Source organism: Momordica charantia (assembly GCF_013281855.1).
Source record: "Momordica charantia cultivar OHB3-1 chromosome 1 unlocalized genomic scaffold, Mcharantia_2.0 BLBB01000001.1, whole genome shotgun sequence".
NCBI lineage: Eukaryota > Viridiplantae > Streptophyta > Magnoliopsida > Cucurbitales > Cucurbitaceae > Momordica > Momordica charantia.
In genome coordinates, this window is record NW_028275157.1 from 14,742,507 (window position 1) to 14,760,893 (window position 18,387).

Here is an 18,387-nt window from a genome sequence, read left to right on the forward strand (position 1 = left end):
ATCGAATAAAACGACATCGTTCGTGTGGAGTGAGAACCACAATAAAAATCAACCCGAAAACATACCATTCTCCAGTCCCATTTGATTTGAAGAACAGTCTGAGAAGAGTGACATGGCGGTTCTTCCCACCACAAACTGCCACAGACCCCAAAACCAGAACCCGATCTTCTTCACCCATCAAAGCCACTGCTCCGCCGGCTTCGCCATTCGGTTTAATGGCCGGAAACTCCGCCGGCCCTTAATCCTCTGTGAATCGCGCGCCAAAAGGAATTCAAGCGCGAACAGCGAGCAAGGTACTCGCCTCTTCTTCACTCTATATTTTTATCCAATTGACGTATGAACTTCAATGAATTCGGGGCATTCTACTCATTTTCATAGACGGTGAAGTGGACAATCTGGGGATTAGAGCTGCATTATCCGTGCTTAAGTTCTACAAACGTAAGTATAATGTTGTCATTTGTTCGGTTTTAGGTTCAAATTCGAAGAATCCTGTGAAATTACGATCGGAATTGAAGCTAGCGCTAATCGTTGAGTACTGATTTTGCGTAAAATCTGAGCAGGAGAAATCTCGCCGCTATTGCCAAAAAGCTGTCGCTATCTACCTACATGTAGTGAGTATTCTATGCAAGCTTACAAGAAATATGGTGTTACGAAGGGCACCATCTTGACTGCTTGGCGCCTCTGTCGCTGTAATCCTCTTGGTAATGGCATTGGTCTGATTAAATAGAGAAACTCGATAGTTTCCCTTATAATGAATAAGAATATATTTTCTCTTTGGTTTTTGATTCTGTACAATACTGATTCTATGCATTTTGCTTCTTTGTAGGTGGATCTGGCTTTGATCCTCCGCGGTGGTTTGATGAAGAAAGCTTTCCAGAACCAGAAGATTGACAATTTCAAATACTGCATCTAATATGTAAGTAAATGAGGCGACCCAATAATTTATATTTGCTGCGATGAGTCTTTACTCTTTAATTTTCTTGCAATTGAGACCTTGGTAGAATGGTAAGGAAAGTGCATAGGAACTCCAATTGCTGCATTTTTCTGTGTCGCAATTCTGCTACATGAAAGTAACTTTCAGACTACAAATTAGATGGGGTATTTTGATACTTTGAGGGAAAGAGTTGCAGGAAGATTGTCATTGTTGATGCGAACCTGGTGAAAGTTTCCCATTGAAATTGATGCAACTCATGGATAAATATAGACATATTTTGATTGAATAGGATTGCACATTATGAATGCATCCCACATGTAAAATAGACAATTCAGGTGTCAAAACAGAGCCATTTTCCCTAATGATAATTCTGAGTTTTTTTTTCCTGGCTAGACCTTTTACAACTCTTGGTTAATAATCGAAAAATAATGTGAAAACTTTCCCATCCTCACATGTTTGGCAATTCTATAGAAGTTAGCATTGGATTAGATACAAATTATCTTTCGGATGCAAAAAGCTTATGATCGGTAATCCTTCCATAATCAATCCGACCAACCAGAATTTTGATGTACATTATCACCATACATGATATGTTGAGATTTGCCTGTTCTATATGATGATGACTCCCCTTGGAGAAAATATGAAGGAAGACATCTTTCCACTCTTTGCTCATATTTTTTCGGGCTAGTACATCGCCAGTAGACTAGGATATAAAATAGACAAACTTAACACATAAAATTGAGTCCATGTTCAATCACTTCTGGATCAAAAGTTTAAGCTGTTACTATTAGGGTAATCCATATTTCTTTCCTCTTTTCTGCGATTCTGATAGCGAGTTTTCTGTTCTGTTGTTTAAGACGGTTTAGTTCATTTGATGAGCTTTTAATGTTCTTTTCAACCTCAGCACTAAGATTTTGTGCAGGTTTTGTAGGCCACTGTGGTTGAGCGTTATGCTGTTGGGGGAAATCTGTGGGGACTAATTTCATGTTCAGAGTGAGGAACGTTGTAGAGATAAGCATGTTATACAAATGAAATTTAATGTAAAATTGTTCTTTTGGAATATAGTTGTAAATGGTAAGGTAGAGATTTGACATTTGACCTGTTAATAAAGTTTTTGGTGTCTTGATCATTTTTTTTCCTTGAGTTCAACTATTATAATGGTATTAAATGCTTTGCACTAAGCTATACTCGAATAGTTGGTGTTTTTAATAGTTGAAATATGTTTAAGTTGTAATATATTAGAATAGATCATTAAGTTCTACTGTCATTTTGTATTTTATTGTTCAAAAAGATATTTAATTAACATTTTTTCCTTTTAAATACCGGTCCGACTTCAACAACATAGTTCTATGCATCTTTCTATTTTTAAAAATAAATTTCACAAACCTTTTTTTTAAAGTTAGACAAGTAGACAATAACCACCAACTTTTGAGATGATAATTTTGTTTTTATCAACTAAAGTTTGGATTGACCTTGATATATGTGGCATTGTGATAAGATGAATAAGACTATACTAGATCAATGGTAAAATTCAATACTTTTACTATAACTTAACAATAAGGACTAGATAGATTTTTACATAAAGAGGACTTCAAAAATCCAACAATTAAAATACAATTTATGCTTAATTTTCATTTTTTTAGGGTTAAATTATGAACTTATTTGCAAAATTTTTAAATATTATAATGAACATACGAGAATTATAATATTAGTACGATTTGTCCCATCATATTAATTCAACTAAAATTTTAAAATAAACATGCTTTTTCAACACCTCAAAAATGTTAATGATGAAGATCAAATGTAACTAAAAAAATTTTGAGATTTTTTTTTTTTGTAGTTTACACATCTTTATAATGACAATGGATGTCTAATCCAATGAGTTACGCGGTTGGATTAGCCAATGTCTGTAAAATTATATTAAAAAATAAATATATTGTTTAACTTCATTTTTTATTTTAAAAAAATATCATACTAAAAAAAAAACATTTTGTGAAGATGGAATGCGAGACAAACAGATGAATTTTCCATTTCCCGAATAATAAACGAAAGCTACCATTTCCATCGCACGGCTTTATCATCAGCTGTGTAACTCCCTCTCCTGCTTCACATTCGCTCTCTCTCTGCGCGTAGGAAACCAAATCGATGTCAACTCTAAGCCATCGCCAAGCAACGAGAAATCCTTATTCTTCAATTCTGCTAACTACGTGAGTCTCGATTCTCTCCTTCTGCAAACAACAATGGCGTTTCGAGCTGTTAACAGTTGCTCGGTCTTCCGCTCTGCTTCCTCCCCGCCTCTCTCCGCCTTCCGAAGTTGCCTCTTTAATGCCAGCAACCTTCACTTCCGATGGAGCTCGAAATTAAACTGTAGGTCTCCTATATTATGGCACAAACAACAAGTTTTCAGAAGCGGCGGAGGTCGATTCTACTCCTTGTACAGTATCGTCGAAAACGTTGTTGAAGAGCTCGAAGCTCTGCGTAGGCGAAAGAGAGTTTCCGCTACCTCTAAGTATGTCCTTCCTGCTCAATTGTTATATTTTACTTTTAGCTCTTCTGCCGTGCCAGATAGTTTCTGATAGTATCTTGTGCATTCAGTTTTACTTTGGAAGTACATTCTCTATTTCTCCTAATAGAGTTGAGCTGAAATTTGTGTTATGCTATGACCTTCATGTTGCCTTTGATATTTGTTTAGCTAACCGCAATAATTTTCTCAAAGTAATAGTATACTGTTCCTAAGCTCGTATTCTCATCTGGAAGTTGAGCATTTAGTGTGGTTTATATATATGTATAATGAGCAACAAGAAGTTTAATGTTTTCAGAATGGGATTGGTGGCCATGGGAAGTGGAGAGCTTACTGAAGATAAGCTTATGAATCGAACACTGGAAAAGGGACTGTTGCTGGAGTTCAAGAAGGACTCGGATAGAGTACTACTGGCAGTCGCGCAGAGACCTGACGGGAAAAAGAACTGGATGGTGTTCGATCAGGTTCTAGTACAAACAACTAGTGCGCACCATTTTGAATAGGCTGCTAGGTTGATTTATGGCTTATTATATTATGTAAGCTCGAGCAAAGTATTTGGACCTGAATTCTAATTTTGTTTTGATCCATCATCTTTTATCTGACAGAATGGTGTGACATCATCTATTAAGCCACAACAAGTTACGTACATTGTCCCTGGTGTTGAAAATTTTGACCATACAGAAATTGCAGACTTCATTAAGAAAGCTCACGATAACTTGGTTTGTCCTCGGCCTCAAATACAAGAGTCCAAGTCATGTTGGCTGATGGTGATTTGCAATCTGGTTTGAGCTAATAATTGTGAGTGCAGGACCCGACACTGCTGGAGTTTGCTTGGCTTGAGCTTCTTGAACAAAATAAGGCTGTGACTACCGAAGAGTTAGCTGAGGTTATGTATTGTCTGGATATCATAGATCCTTTGCTAATTGTTCCATCACTGATTGTAGCTCCTTCTACAGATGATATTTGGGAGTACAGAGCCTCTTGATAGCTATTGTGCGCATCTGTTGTTATCAAGAGATGAATTATACTTCACTATTCTGCAGACAAAAGGTTCGCGATCTTTTTATGGTCCAAGACCTACTGACCAAGTACGCATTATACTTTAGTTCAAAACTTTCTTTTATTTAAAGATTGGAAATTAACAAGTGATTCTTTTAATTTTATTAATCTTAATTTTTTTTGTGGGTCCGGGGTGGGGGTTCACTTGATGCTTCTGAAAGATATAGTTTCCAACTGCAGATTGTAAAGGATAATAATTTGGTAGAAAGCATTTAGATCTATCTTGAGTTTACACTAAGTTTATGTGGTGCCAATTCGTTAAGCTTCAATAATTAAATATTAGCGATTCCAAGGCCATCTCTCATATCCATTAAAGAGATGTTTTCTATTGTAAAATTGATAATTTTTCTTTCTTTATCTCTCTCTCTTCTCCTTCTTCTTCTTCTTGTTTTCTCTCATTCCTTGCTGTGTGTGCTGCAAGATTCCTTCATAGTCCATCCTGCTCCTTCTGTAGATGTGATATTGTGTAGCTTATCAAAATAAGGTAAGATGTTTTAAGAGGTGTTGAAGGCCATAATATATTCATGACCTCATAGATACGAAGTGGATCACAACTTAATTTATTTCATAAGATAGGAAACACTTGTATTCACAAGAGAAAGAAGTGAATGAAAATGAAAGGTGGCTCACTATCCAATCCTTACTTCAACTAAGGATACGAAAGTATCCAAGAAAAGGGAAAAGTTACAGAACCCTTTGGTAGTGGAAAAAAATGTGCAAAATGCAGTTCCTCCGACACATATCCTGCCTTCTCCACCTTTTATGATTGGATAGAATCACAGATGATAGACTATTTACTTAAGTAACCTTATATTCTTTTCCCCTGCCAAACTTCTTTCAAGCTACTTTGTCTTTTCTACCTTGTAGATCGCAATGTTCCTTTTTTATTAGGATATTTGGGTTGTACAAATATCAAAGCTGATTTATCCTCAAAAAGTCTTTTACTCCAAAGGGTTTTATATGGAGGCTCTTAAACTTATAAAACCTTTTTCAAAGCACAATAACTTATGAATATGTAGCGTTGGCTCAAGCCTATTTGCTGCTTACTCTACAGTTAAAGATAATTAGTTATATCAATATTCAAAATCTATGTTAATATCTTAAACACGAGTAGAATCTATAGCTAAATTCAAAGTCCCAGCTCATCTAAAGAAAGACGTCCACTCCTAAACTAACTCAGGTTAACATATAGCAGAGTCAAGTTCTTAGGGCCTTATGGAGCGATATTCAAGAACCATTTCCCATTTTTAAGATAAAAAACTCATTTTGTCTCCAAAATTCTTTTGGCATAATGTTTCTAGAAATACTTCTCATATCTTAAAAGGAAAGGGGGGAAGAAAGAAAGAGAACAAAAACAAAATGTCGTTGTATTTAGGTATTTTCTAAAGTAATTGTCCTCTTATCAAAATAAAGTAATTGTCCTTTTATAATGATTAATAGTTTTTTCAATGCATGTCATCTTAAATTTATTATAATTTAAATTAATAAAACTAATCAAGTAAAAACAAAAGAACAGAGAATATTTTAAAAAAAAAAAGTAAAACACAACATGACAATTTTCATTAATTATCTCAAAAAACCAGATGTTAAAAGAAACTTCTGGAAACCACCCTAACAGTGCCCTTAGATGCTATGGTCTCTGTGTGATTCAGCTTGTGTCCTATAACTGAATCTAATGTTTTCATTCCTCTTTGGTATTCTGGCTTTTGGACCATCTTGGTGTTACTTTCTGCTTGGAAAGCTTGTTCGCATTATTTCTTCCCTTTATCTAACTTCCTCTATGTTCTTTTGACATGATGGTAGTGCAGTAGGATGGATACATAATGGGATAATAATGTCCCAAGTCCAATCCCTGTGTAGTTTCACCGCAACCAAAGCAGATTCAGTAGTCAATGTGCTTAACTGAGTTTTATGATTTTTCAACCATTTTTGTAATCATTTTTCCTCCCTAATTTGTTGGAGCTTTTATAGGACTTAATAAATAGATTTTTAGATGCATTACTCAATCTTCTTCATCCTTTATCACATCTTTTTCCTCCCTAATTTATTGAAGCTTCAATGTTTTCCTTAGTCTAATTCTTTTCTAATTCTTTTTTTGAAAGCCAGGTTGAAGAGCTTCAACGTAAAAAGCTTGCAAAGGAGGCAGCTGAGAAAGAACTACAAGAATTCGTAGAATTATTGAAATCTGCTAAGGCAATGCCTTTGAAGGCCAAACCACCTAAATCTTCCTGGGTAGCTGAAGAGAAAACCAGACACAAGATTCAGTCTCTCGAATCTTATGCTATTGATGCTTGCAAGGATGATGAACAACGAAAAACAGCTGGGATGGTAAATCCTTTCATGTGACTTACTTGATGATTGAAAACTACATTTTCATCCATTGCCCTTACTACGTTTGATATTTATCTCCTAGATTCTCAAGGCTATGGGACTGGTGAAAACAGCATCATCGTCAGTAAATCTTCTCATAGACATAGGGTATTTCCCTCGGCATGTTAATCTTGATCTTTTGAAGTTCAACATTCGAACAGATCATTCAGACGAGATTATAGCAGCTGCTGAATCACTTTTACTGGAGGCATCTGATCCTGATGAGGTAATGTCAGGTTCCTATCCTTGATTTTGTTATAAAGCTCTATGCTGTGTGTGAGAATAGGTCTTAATAGAGTGATAACAAGAAATTATTCATGTAGATTATCATTTGAGATTCTCCCTTGCTTCCCTGCCTGTTACAGCATGATTGAACTTTATAAATTTCCCAACAGTTAATCCCATCCAGGACTTTGAAATCTTCATTAATAGTTATTAATGTTTTACTATATATTTTATATGTTGCCTCTGACAAGATAAAATTGTCATGTGATATATGGTGCCCTCTCTGTTTAGGTTGACAGGAAGAATCTCACACATCTGAAAGTTTATGCCATTGATGTTGATGAAGCAGATGAGGTGATTATATAAAATTAAAAATATATCCTATTCAAATTGTCATTTCCTTTTTTTTTTAATTCATTTATAAGTTATTTTGTATTTCTCATTTAGTTACCTAATCACTGAGTTTGTATTGATTTTGAATTTCTACTTTTATATTTTTTTCATGAAATTTTGGGAGGTTTCCACCTCACGTTCTTATCATGCAATATTTTAGCTTGATGATGCCTTGAGTGCAACAAGATTGTCAGATGGTCGAATTAAAATATGGATTCATGTTGCTGATCCAGCTAGATTTGTTCGACCAGGGAGCATAGTAGACAGGTAATCCTTAAAGATTAAACTTCTTTTGGTATTTTGTATCATGCTCAGTGCTCACTCTCTTTTGGTTTATCATGCGTAGGGAGGCCATGAAAAGAGGAACTTCTATATTTCTTCCAACAGCCACGTACCCTATGTTTCCGGAGAAACTAGCAATGGAGGGAATGAGTTTAAAACAGGGAGAGACTTGCAATGCAGTTTCTGTATCTGTTGTCCTTCATTCTGATGGAAGGTAAAGCTCGGTTACATACTTTATTGTTTTTAATATGAGAATTATTCATTAAAAATGTTGTTGTCCATTATTCTGGTGGGAAGCAAAGGTTGTTCCTATCTTATTATATTTTAATATGAGAATTCTTCACTAGAATGTTATAATAGAGGAGAAATTTTCTTGAGGTGGCTGCCTTTCCAGTAAATTTCAGCTTTTAAAATAAGAAAATTTGTCTCTGGCTTCTATGCCTCTTGGAAGGTCTTTTTAGCCATTCTTTTTTCCTATCAGGTTTTTCAGTTTGTGAAGTTTGTTTCTTGATATCATATAACTATAAGAATTGGTGATTATATGTATTCAAATCATAAAATCATTTGTGAATATATGTTGATGCAAAAGTTTTTCCTGTTGTTGCTAGCACATTGTTATTCTTTCGTTTGCATTGTAGAGATCATTTAATTGATTCTTTCATGTACTTTCTGTAAAGAACATTGTTTTGTCATATTGTTGTGCGAACTGTTACTATCTGTGCTTGTCATTTTTCTTTCTTGAGTTTTTATTTAAGAGATATGGTGAAGAAAACGTCTGCTCAGAAAATAGAATCAAATTGTTGATTCTTGAAATTATGGCATCCATTAAGACGTCTTTACTAAGGAATCAAATATGTGAAGCCTAACACTTCTATGCTTAATAGCATTGCAGAATACTCTGTGGAAAACTCTATCATCAAACCAACTTACATGCTGACATATGAAAGTGCGTCTGAGCTGCTTAGTTTGAACTTGGAAGAGGAGGCTGAGCTCAAAATTCTATCTGAGGCTGCAACTTTGCGATTAGAATGGAGAAGGCAACAGGTACCTCAATAACTAGATACCATTTTCATTCAAGGGTTCATAGTGGTTAATGCATTGGCAAGAATGTTGGTTGTTTATTAATCAAGCTCTGTTAAAAACTGTTTAATTAGAAACCCTTTGGCACTAATTATATACATGTTTGATGGAACGCTATTCCCAGAAGGTTTGCTTTTACTAGTTTTTGGCGTATGTTAGTATCTGCCCTCCATGTTCTGCGGTTCATATTACAAAATTTTCAGGGGGGAATTGACATGGCCTCTTTGGAGACACGGATCAAGGTAGCAAATCCAGAAGACCCGGAACCTGAAATCAATCTCTACGTGGAAAACCAGGCTGACCCTGCCATGCGACTTGTTTCTGAGATGATGGTCCTATGTGGGGAAGTTATAGCCACTTTTGGATCTCGCAATAACATTCCCTTACCCTACAGAGGACAACCCCAAACAAATATAGATGTATCTGCATTTGCTCATCTTCCAGAAGGGCCTGTTAGGAGTTCTGCAATTGTTAGAACAATGCGTGCGGCTGAAATAGATTTCAGGAAGCCTATACGCCATGGGATTTTGGGAATTCCTGGTTATGTCCAATTTACATCTCCCATCCGTAGATATTTGGATCTTCTTGCACATTATCAGGTATTTCTTCTCATTTCTTATGTCCGTGGAAAATTTTTATTTTAAACTTTTGTCGAACTTGCACTGCCCATCCATCATGGAGATCTTGGGATCTCTTTACTTTGTCCTACTCCTACCGTGAGAAAAGTTAAGTTGTTTGTAATGTGATATGGTAAAGAAATATGGATGGACCTTATTCTTGATAAACCATTCTGTTATTTGGAACACCTGTAATGGTTATACTTTATGGTTTTCTGGTTCGTTCTTCTCCACTACCTGCACTCTTAGGGGAACTACCTGTTGATGCTTGGGACCTTTAGTAATGACATCATTTTGTAACGTATTAGTTCTGTGTTTACTTCCTCATTACCGTTAGGAATTTCAGTTTAAAATCAAAATCATTGGGATTCTACTCATATTAGTGTTTGATTCTACATTGTGAATGATTTTGGTTGCATAGTAAAAACTAAAAAGCGTTCATTTCAAGACTGTTTTCAACTACTTTCTTTCAAGTTTATGGACTATTCTTTTAACTTAGTTGTACTTGTACTCTTATATTTGTATGTAGGTTAAGGCATTCCTTAGAGGTGACTCTCCTCCGTATTCCCATGGTCAATTGGAAGGGATGGCATCAACCGTAAATATAAATACCAAATTGGCAAAGAGGCTCTCAACCATAAGTCTTCGTTATTGGGTCTTAGAGTTCTTGAGAAGGCAACCAAAAGAAAATAGATATAGGGCGTTGATCCTCAGGTTCATTAAAGATCGAATTGCAGCCCTGCTGTTGGTTGAGGTGAGGATTGATGGATAGATATCCTCATTCTTTAAAGATTGACTTCTGCTAAAAGAAGGAAAAAGGAAGTTCTCATTTTTCTGCTCGATTTGAAATTTAGGGCTAACCCATCTGATTTTTTTTTTTCTTCTATTTTCACTGGTTGTTCGCCTCTTCACAATTTTCTGTTTATTGCTATTGTATTGTAATTGACCCCTCCTAGTTAATGGGTTCGATCCACTGAACCAAGAGATAAACTGTCCCCCTTGATGATGCCCTATACACACGATACTATCAGATTCATGCAGAAACAGACAACATACTTTTTTTTATCCCCAGTCATCAGTTTCACTGTTAGATTCCTTCATTTCTCCTTGGCTCAAGCAAAATAGAACCTACATAAAGTTGTACAGGTGCATGAACTCTATAAAATATACATTTTGTATCTCACGTATTCAGAATTTGTAGGTGGGACTTCAAGCATCTGCGTGGGTATCTGTTGGAGCACAAATTGGAGATGAAGTCCAAGTGCGAGTAGAGGATGCCCATCCACGTGATGACGTTCTTTCCCTGAAGGAGATTATTCAGTAGATGTATGAGATTCGTTTAGTTCAAAAACATTTTATGACAAGGTGTTACTCCCAGAAGTTGCAAGGTTGGTATTTTTCTTCACTAAATATGAAGCCACATTACCTGGAAAAAGAATTAAACTCGTTGATTGCATTTTTGTCTGTTTTCTGTTTTTCATTTTTTAATTTAATTTTATAATATTTTTATCGTTGAGTGCATCGACTAATCTATGGGAAAGATAAAATTAAGTTTTTGGAAACTATATTTTTAGTTTTTAACATTTGACTTAGATATGGTTTATAAAGAAGTTACTATATGCAAACATTAAAAAAGAAACAAAATATTTATGGAATAAGTCTGATTGTATTCTTTCTTATTACTTTGTCACGATTTTCTTATCTATGCGTAATGGTCTACTCTATTAAAGTACTTAAAAAGCTCGTGCTATGATGAAATAAATCAGATATCTCTCCACAACATTTGCTGCAGCGTTGATGCCAAGAGGATTCACCACAACACTCATTTCATGAACCTAATCCCTATATATGCCCGTCGAAATCTTGGGAAGTTATGAAGGTGGGAATTACTTGGAAGGCTTCTATACTTGGGGCTATTAGCTGTGCTGCCATTTTTGTATCGTATAGTTTGTTACACATTGATTACTGATTATTCTTATAAGATCAAGTACGATCACCTCAATCTTTATCTAGAGTTGTAATTTCCTTGGATAGGTTGTAAATGAATCATATTTGATGAAGGAATTAGATCAATATTGTTGTTTGCAGGAAGCTGGAAACTAAATGGGGCTTTTCAATAATTCATTCCCTTTTATTTGATACAAAATGAGGGGAATAATACTTTCAAGTTAATAAATAATATGTAGGTGTCTACTTTTGGAGTTCGATCGAACTATGGAAAAGAAGATGAAATTCAAAGGTGACGGCATTTCCCAGATGGTTGCTATTGCTCATTTGAAGGTATGAGTGTGGAATTTGGGCATCTTGTCTTCAATCTTCATCCAGTTTATTATAATTTTAAATAACTTGATTGGTGTCATATAATTTGATTATTGAAAACTCTAATTGAATTACAGCTCTTTAGTTAGTCAAGTGTGTCTTAGTTGATTTGATGTTAGCGAGGTGGAAACTTCCAAAATATTGCAACTTGAAAAAGGTATAGCCAAGCCGTCAAAGGAGGAATGCATAGGAAAAATTGATTGCTTGTCGTGCTAGTAACTTGTAAGATATTTGTTAGTAGATTTTAATCTCTAACGACTTGGAGCCACAAATGGATATTATCCATCAAAAAGTTACAAACCTTGATAGCTCTAGTTTCATTGCTTTCCTTAGTACCTTTTTTTTTCTTTTTAAATGAAACTAATGGGATTCCTACTTAAGAATTATACTACAATTTGAGTCCTGGCTAAAGATAAATGGTTCGTTGGATTTAGAGAATCTATAGCTATGTTTGTGTTCTCATTAAAGGAACTCAACAATGAAGTCAAGAAGAAAAATTATGAAAGCAAGTGGGAAGAAAATAGATGTTGAAATTGCTTAGGTAGAAAAATGTTTCTATTGGTGAATGAATTAGATTTTACTTGTGTTAGTCATCATTGGTGAAGCTTTTCGAGTAGAAGATAGAAAGGAAAGTATGTGAGATGGTCTTTATTTGAGTTCAGTCAAAGTCGAGAACATATTTTCATTGCTAAGTAAAATAAGTAGTTTATCTTGTAAAGGTGCTTTAGAGTAGAATCTTTCAATAGTTCAAGTAGTCCAGTTAATTAGAAAATAAGTTCACCATAATATTGCATTGTAACTAGTAGAGTCAAAGACTATTGTTAATCCTTCATATGTTCAAAGTATTTAAAGTTGCCTAACCATGAATCAAAATTTTGTCTTTTATACCTCAAAGTTCTGAACCATATACTAGTGAGTATGAAGGACAAAAATGAAGTGAGCTTGTTACTTACTGTAGATAGTGGATGAGTAAATGAGAATTAGAATGTTGTGAAGCCCAGCAGTTGAGTTTTTCATTGAAGAGCGATGGAGAATATTTAGAGGGGATTGACATTAAACGAGGTTAGGCAATAGGCATTGAACATTTCCATAACTGTCATGAGACCCATTTTACAAGATGAACTCTGTAAGTAATTCAATAGGGTTTCACATGAATCAGAGCAGAGCCTGCAAATAAAAAAGGACAGAGGGTCATCAGGAATCAAGCATCGCCCATGTGCCATGTCCCTGCAATTTACACTAATGGCACTAGGCTGCAGGCTATCCCATCAGCCTTTTACTAGGAGGGGAGGGGGTCATCCACTTCCTTTTTGGGTCAAATTTGTTTTATATATACTCGTAGACGTTTCAAATTATTAGATTCTATCACTGACTTAAATATAGTTCACTTTGTTAAAGATATATATCATTGGCAAAAATGTCAGATGTTCGAATCTTCATCTCCTATATTGTTGAATTCGAAAGGAAAAAAATGCATGCAAGGTCATAGTTCAAGTTTTAAATTCTAGATAGGTTTAGTATTTTCATGTACGGGTCAAATCACCCCACCTTATTAGAGACTTTATTTCATCAAAAAATGGGTTGAAATGTACTTTAGTTTTTGTGATTCTCTTTCAATATCACAAAGATTGGATTAGGATTCAAACCTACAATCTCTTAAGTAGAAATCACATTGAGTTTTTGAGTTATCCGGGAAGTTTTAGTCACTTTGGTTGGAATGTTTTTTCAAATTGGAAAAAATGCAATCATAAGTCTATGTTTTGTACAACTAGTTTGGAGTTTTTTTTTTTTTTTTTAATAACTAAATTTGAATTATATTAGCAAAAAGATATGTCATCTTCCTCAATCATGCTCAAAAGCCAAATAGAAAAGTCATTTGTACATAATTATGAAGAAAAAGAAAGAAGAGTGTTTTTGGTTAAAGAATTGGCTGCTTTGTTCAACCATCTACCAACATGCACAAACAAAATTGTATTGAAACATTAGGATATTTCATGGATTTCAGCTATTCAGTTGCTTTACTCCAAGAATTTCATGTCGACAGTATCTAGAGTTTGGATGTTAAGTCTGTTTTGTGTGTGAGTTTATTTATTTCAAGCTTGAAATCATAAATTCATAAGCAAAATGCCGTGCTCTATAAACTTTAAGCTTCTGAAATTCTTCTTTCTACAAATCATGTAGAAATTATACAAATATAAGTTTTTCTTTAACCCCAACCACATAAATATAAACTTCCCAAACTCAGACCAATCTTCTTCCTTATATTTGGGATGTTTTTCATCCAATAATCGACATCTTGCCGACAATTGTTTCTGTTAGATTTCAAATATTTTTACCATTTGGATAGTTCAATTCACCCATTATAGCAAGTCGATTGTAACGTCTAATCGTGATAGACCACAACAAAATAATAATAAAAAAAGACTTGGGAACTCAAATAAAAGCGTATAAATATAAATTTTGAAACAACAAACATTTATTGGCCGAAAATAATATATATATATATATATAACAAATACGTCCAGAGTAGTCCACATATTTCCTAACTTAATGAGAACTAAGCCAAAATAGTTCTGCTTTTATTTAGTAAATATACTTCTAAAATTTATTCAAAAAATAAAATAGTTTGAAAACGTAGTCTATACAACAACAAAAAAAAAAACAAAGAATCGTCTATAAAAGACGAATTTGACCTTTTTTTTTTTTTTACGTAATTTTTCTTTAAAACTCTCCTATTCTTTCATCTAACTAGCATAAAACAGAAGTAAATTTCCAAAGTACCCTATTATTTTTTTTAAAAAAAGAACAATATAATATATATGAACAGAATCCATAGGCCTGCAGGCTGCAGATATGAAAGTATGAGCAGGGGAACTGGTGATGATAAAAATGGGCCAATTATGGGCCCAAATTCAAGTTTTTGCAGATAAGGACATAGTGGAGAATTAATTGAAGATCACATGGAATGAAACATCTGAATCCTGAAAATTTCGATGTCTGACCCAATTTATGAGGGTCCCACTCACATGTTTTTTGGACATTTTACCCTTTCTTATCCACATGTATTTTGTGTGAACAATACACCATTTCTTAATTATTCACTTAAATTTATATTTTATTTTACAAATACTTCTACCTTTTTTTTTCTCTCCAGTGATTTGAGTATTTCTGTGGATTGGCTGAAATCTACAAAATTATTGCTACAATCTTCTCATATTGGAAAAAATGAATATAATTAACACATGTGAGATAATTAACATGTCAAATTGCTTATGATTTTATTAGTTATATAATCTTAAACATAAGAATTCATTAGGTACAATTAATGTTCCATTAAGAAATTTTCAGCAGTTATTGTGTAACTACACAACTTTCATTTTTGTTTTTCATTATCATAATTTTTATAATTATTATAAGTTGGGTCACACTAGCATTAATTTAACAGAAATACCTTAAAGTAATCAAAATTTATTGTTTAGATATGAGAATTGAAGGATGAGGGGAATAAAAGTTAAGAATAGACCATATACTATAAATAAATACCAAATCATCATCCATGTGCTCTAATCTTATATTTCGGAAAATTAATTAAGTATAGCCCAAACTTCAATAAATACTTACATATATGAGGTTTATTTATAAAGGGAAAAAAAGTCATACTTGAGAACTAGAAGCAATCAAATAAACAAATCCATTTCCCAAATGGCATAGTCAAAATGCAACCTATTGTATACAGAAAAATCATTCTTTTTTTATTTTTTTAAATTTATTATTATTATTTGTTTGCTTTGACATTTCAAACCTTCTTTTCATAAGCTTGTGTTGGCCAAAGGGAGCATAATATTTTCACTACAATTTTTTCAACAAGCTAAGAAAACGTATTAATTTCACCACTTGTTTAAGTTAAAGTTCAATTAGATGAAATACACAAGTACGGAACTATCCTGTTTTCTTAGCATAGTTAAACTGTAGGATCGAAATGTAGTTTATTCGAATCTTTACACTTATAAGTTGTTGAACTGTATTTAAAAGAAAAAGAAAAAGTAAGTTAGTACGAAGATGAAGTCTTGATCGTCATTTGTTAGAAACTAATTAAAAAATATGTTGGCATGAAAGTCAATGAGATTTATGCAAATTAATGATGGGGATTAAGGATGCCATGCATGTTACTATATTCTTTGTTAAGTTATATAATAATCCCAACTTGTTTTTTAATTAAAGTCGTCGACCAAAAAGCCATTTCCCTTTTCTCAAACTCCCATTTTAATTAATTATATACTGTCCATTGCTTGGAAATTAGTTCTAATTTTTCTATTGATTGGTCAACCAATCCACTTAGATATATATAAAGAGAGAGAAATTGTTCTTTATATATTTTGAATAAATTATGTTATAAGTAACTGGTCTTATTCTCTTCAAGAATATAAATATGTCGAAAATAAATATTAAACAATGGATAAGTAGACGTTGATATGGAGCTTTACATTTGCCATTTGCTTGCAAGTTGTTTCATTTTCAATAATACATAAATCACAAATTTAGTATTTAAATTTATAAAATTTCAACCACAGTTTTTTCTGAATTTTTGCATTGACTAATAGAACTATATTAGGTCGATTGTCATGTATTATGTAAGATCAATTCATTATTTATTAGTCAAATTAGTATCTTTCATCAATGAAGTAATAACTTTTTTTCAAGTGTCGGATCCAAACCAACAATTTTTAGAGAAGTAGATATTGTCTTAACCAGTATGTTTAGGTAATAATATTCAAGATAAAAATTTATTAATATCAATATAAAAGATCTAAAGATTATGTATAGTGTTTTTTTGGAGTTGAATGACTAAAATAGATCAAAAATGATCAAAATATCAATTCAAACATAGTTTTGAGTAAGCAATACATTTTAATACCATCTTAAAAATTGCAAGATTGAGTTAAACTCAATAAAAAATTAAAAAAAAATCAAAATTGGAACAAAATTTATAATTTAACCCCATTTTTTTTCTCGCACTTCGATGCAATATATTTTAATTTTATTTTATTTTCAGAAAAAAGTTGGTTTAGAAAAAAGAAAAAAAAGGTGGGCATAGCCGTATAGGGTTGTAACTCGTAACTTGTAGTTTGTAGGGGTAAGGCGGTGTGAAATCACGTGACAGTTGACACCTGGCAGCATGGGCATAAAGGTAAATTCACGTGCTGCCTGCTCATCGGGATGCCGTCTGATCTCATATGATTGAATACTATCATCCAATCCAGATCATCGGCGATGACGTGGCACATACGCCAAAATCTGGTTGGTCGGTGAGTGGGGACACGCTTCTGCGCCATCCACATCCAATCTTTCCTTCCTTTGAACATGAATCATTTTTCTAAATAAATTTCATTGTAACAAAGAAAGGGGCGACCTCCACTTTTTTTTCCTTCCAAATAATAAAAGCTAAGCTATTCATTGAATGAAAAAGAATTACAAGTACGTTTAAAAAAATTCAATAATGAAGTGAATATTTGAATAACATTCCCACATTTAAGTCCATTCATCTCAGTCCGATATAGATCTTGTTGAATGAATTGATCTGCTGTTGTATGCCCTACTTTTTAGTGAACTTTTTCCTACTTGTACCACGGTACTTCCCGTAACTAAATCTTTATTTGTAAATAAGTGAGGATTTTGCCATCAACTACCCATCGAACTAAATCATTTATCTCTTAGCTTAAGATATAAACAAATTTTTAAATAAAATCATTTAAGAGAAACAAATTAGTCTTTAGTACAATATTTATATCTACAAACAGAGAAATATCTTCTTCTAATTATGTATTTTAGATATAAATTGTACAAGAGCAAAACACTAATAAAACATATAATCAAACAAATGCAAGAAAAAGAGATATCGAATTCTAACCGAGGCAACTATATTCGAGTTGAGAATTGGAGTCGTGAATGCAAGAAAATGAGGTTAGAGGGATGGAAATGGAGGTGGGTGCAATAAGTGAAGGCACATGGGGGGTGGGTGTGAGACCATGGACTACATTACTACTATTACTATTACTTGGAGTTGGAGTTGGAGTGTAAAAGGAGCAACAAAAAATAATCAATAATTGGATTCACATGCCAATCACTTGGGCCTCTATTGGGTGCAATTTTTTGGGTTTCCTTCCTACCATCAAATAATTTCTCCATACTTTTCCTTCTTTCTTTATTTTTCTTCCATTTATTCAAATCTTAACTATCCTTTTCAATTTCACATTTATTGCATTTATGCTTAACTTTCTTATTGTGTACCTAAACTTTTTCGAGTTATTCTATTTTAATCTTTTCAACTTTCATAAATTTCATTTTAGTCCCCCATTTTTTGTTATTCTCCTGTTAATTATGTAATATAGATAGATACTGTGAGTTCATCTACGTGTATTAACATACTAACATAGATAAATATTGGAGTCTCATAGATTCCGTTCAGATGGATATTGAATAAATATATATCATGTGACCAAGAATAATATGAATAAAAATGGTGGGTTGTTTTTTAAATTTATGAATTAAAATATATATTTTGAAAGTTGCAAGAAGAAAAAACATAT

At 33.4% G+C, this 18,387-nt stretch overlaps 2 protein-coding genes across 7 annotated transcripts; both read left to right on the forward strand.

The window, feature by feature from the left end:
- Positions 1-52: 52 nt before the first annotated feature.
- Positions 53-2,063, forward strand: LOC111013566 (membrane protein insertion efficiency factor). Of its 2 annotated transcripts, none has more exons than XM_088121865.1 (5): positions 53-293; positions 379-438; positions 561-701; positions 827-916; positions 1,866-2,063. In XM_088121865.1, exons 1-4 carry the CDS (start codon positions 113-115, stop codon positions 889-891), a joined length of 447 nt encoding a protein of 148 aa, XP_087977991.1. In that variant the 5' UTR covers positions 53-112; the 3' UTR covers positions 892-916; positions 1,866-2,063. The 2 variants fall into 2 exon arrangements, with proteins under 2 accessions (XP_087977991.1, XP_022143725.1); XM_022288033.2 differs by having other exon boundaries at positions 54-293; positions 1,857-2,063.
- Positions 2,064-2,956: 893 nt separating this feature from the next.
- EMB2730 (Ribonuclease II/R family protein) lies at positions 2,957-13,233 on the forward strand. Of its 5 annotated transcripts, XM_088121850.1 has the most exons (17): positions 2,957-3,443; positions 3,754-3,919; positions 4,061-4,174; positions 4,264-4,341; positions 4,412-4,543; positions 6,621-6,842; positions 6,928-7,110; positions 7,401-7,463; positions 7,663-7,769; positions 7,849-7,998; positions 8,669-8,828; positions 9,068-9,463; positions 10,011-10,235; positions 10,683-10,869; positions 11,248-11,360; positions 11,668-11,761; positions 12,960-13,233. In XM_088121850.1, the coding sequence occupies exons 1-14, from the start codon at positions 3,175-3,177 to the stop codon at positions 10,803-10,805; spliced, it is 2,388 nt and encodes a 795-aa protein (XP_087977976.1). In that variant the 5' UTR covers positions 2,957-3,174; the 3' UTR covers positions 10,806-10,869; positions 11,248-11,360; positions 11,668-11,761; positions 12,960-13,233. The 5 variants fall into 5 exon arrangements, with proteins under 5 accessions (XP_087977976.1, XP_022143826.1, XP_087977982.1 ...); XM_022288134.2 differs by lacking the exon at positions 12,960-13,233 and having other exon boundaries at positions 11,668-12,015; XM_088121856.1 differs by lacking the exon at positions 12,960-13,233 and having other exon boundaries at positions 11,274-11,360; positions 11,668-12,015.
- The last annotated feature ends 5,154 nt before the right edge of the window (positions 13,234-18,387 follow it).

Coding starts and splice junctions, on each gene's coding strand:
- LOC111013566 (XM_088121865.1), top strand. CDS start 113: ATGGCGGTTCTTCCCACCACAAACTGCCACAGACCCCAAAACCAGAAC. Junction 294..378: donor AAGCGCGAACAGCGAGCAAG/GTACTCGCCTCT, acceptor TCATTTTCATAG/ACGGTGAAGTGGACAATCTG. Junction 439..560: donor CGTGCTTAAGTTCTACAAAC/GTAAGTATAATG, acceptor AAATCTGAGCAG/GAGAAATCTCGCCGCTATTG.
- EMB2730 (XM_088121850.1), top strand. CDS start 3,175: ATGGCGTTTCGAGCTGTTAACAGTTGCTCGGTCTTCCGCTCTGCTTCC. Junction 4,544..6,620: donor GTCCAAGACCTACTGACCAA/GTACGCATTATA, acceptor TTTGAAAGCCAG/GTTGAAGAGCTTCAACGTAA. Junction 7,770..7,848: donor CCAGGGAGCATAGTAGACAG/GTAATCCTTAAA, acceptor TATCATGCGTAG/GGAGGCCATGAAAAGAGGAA.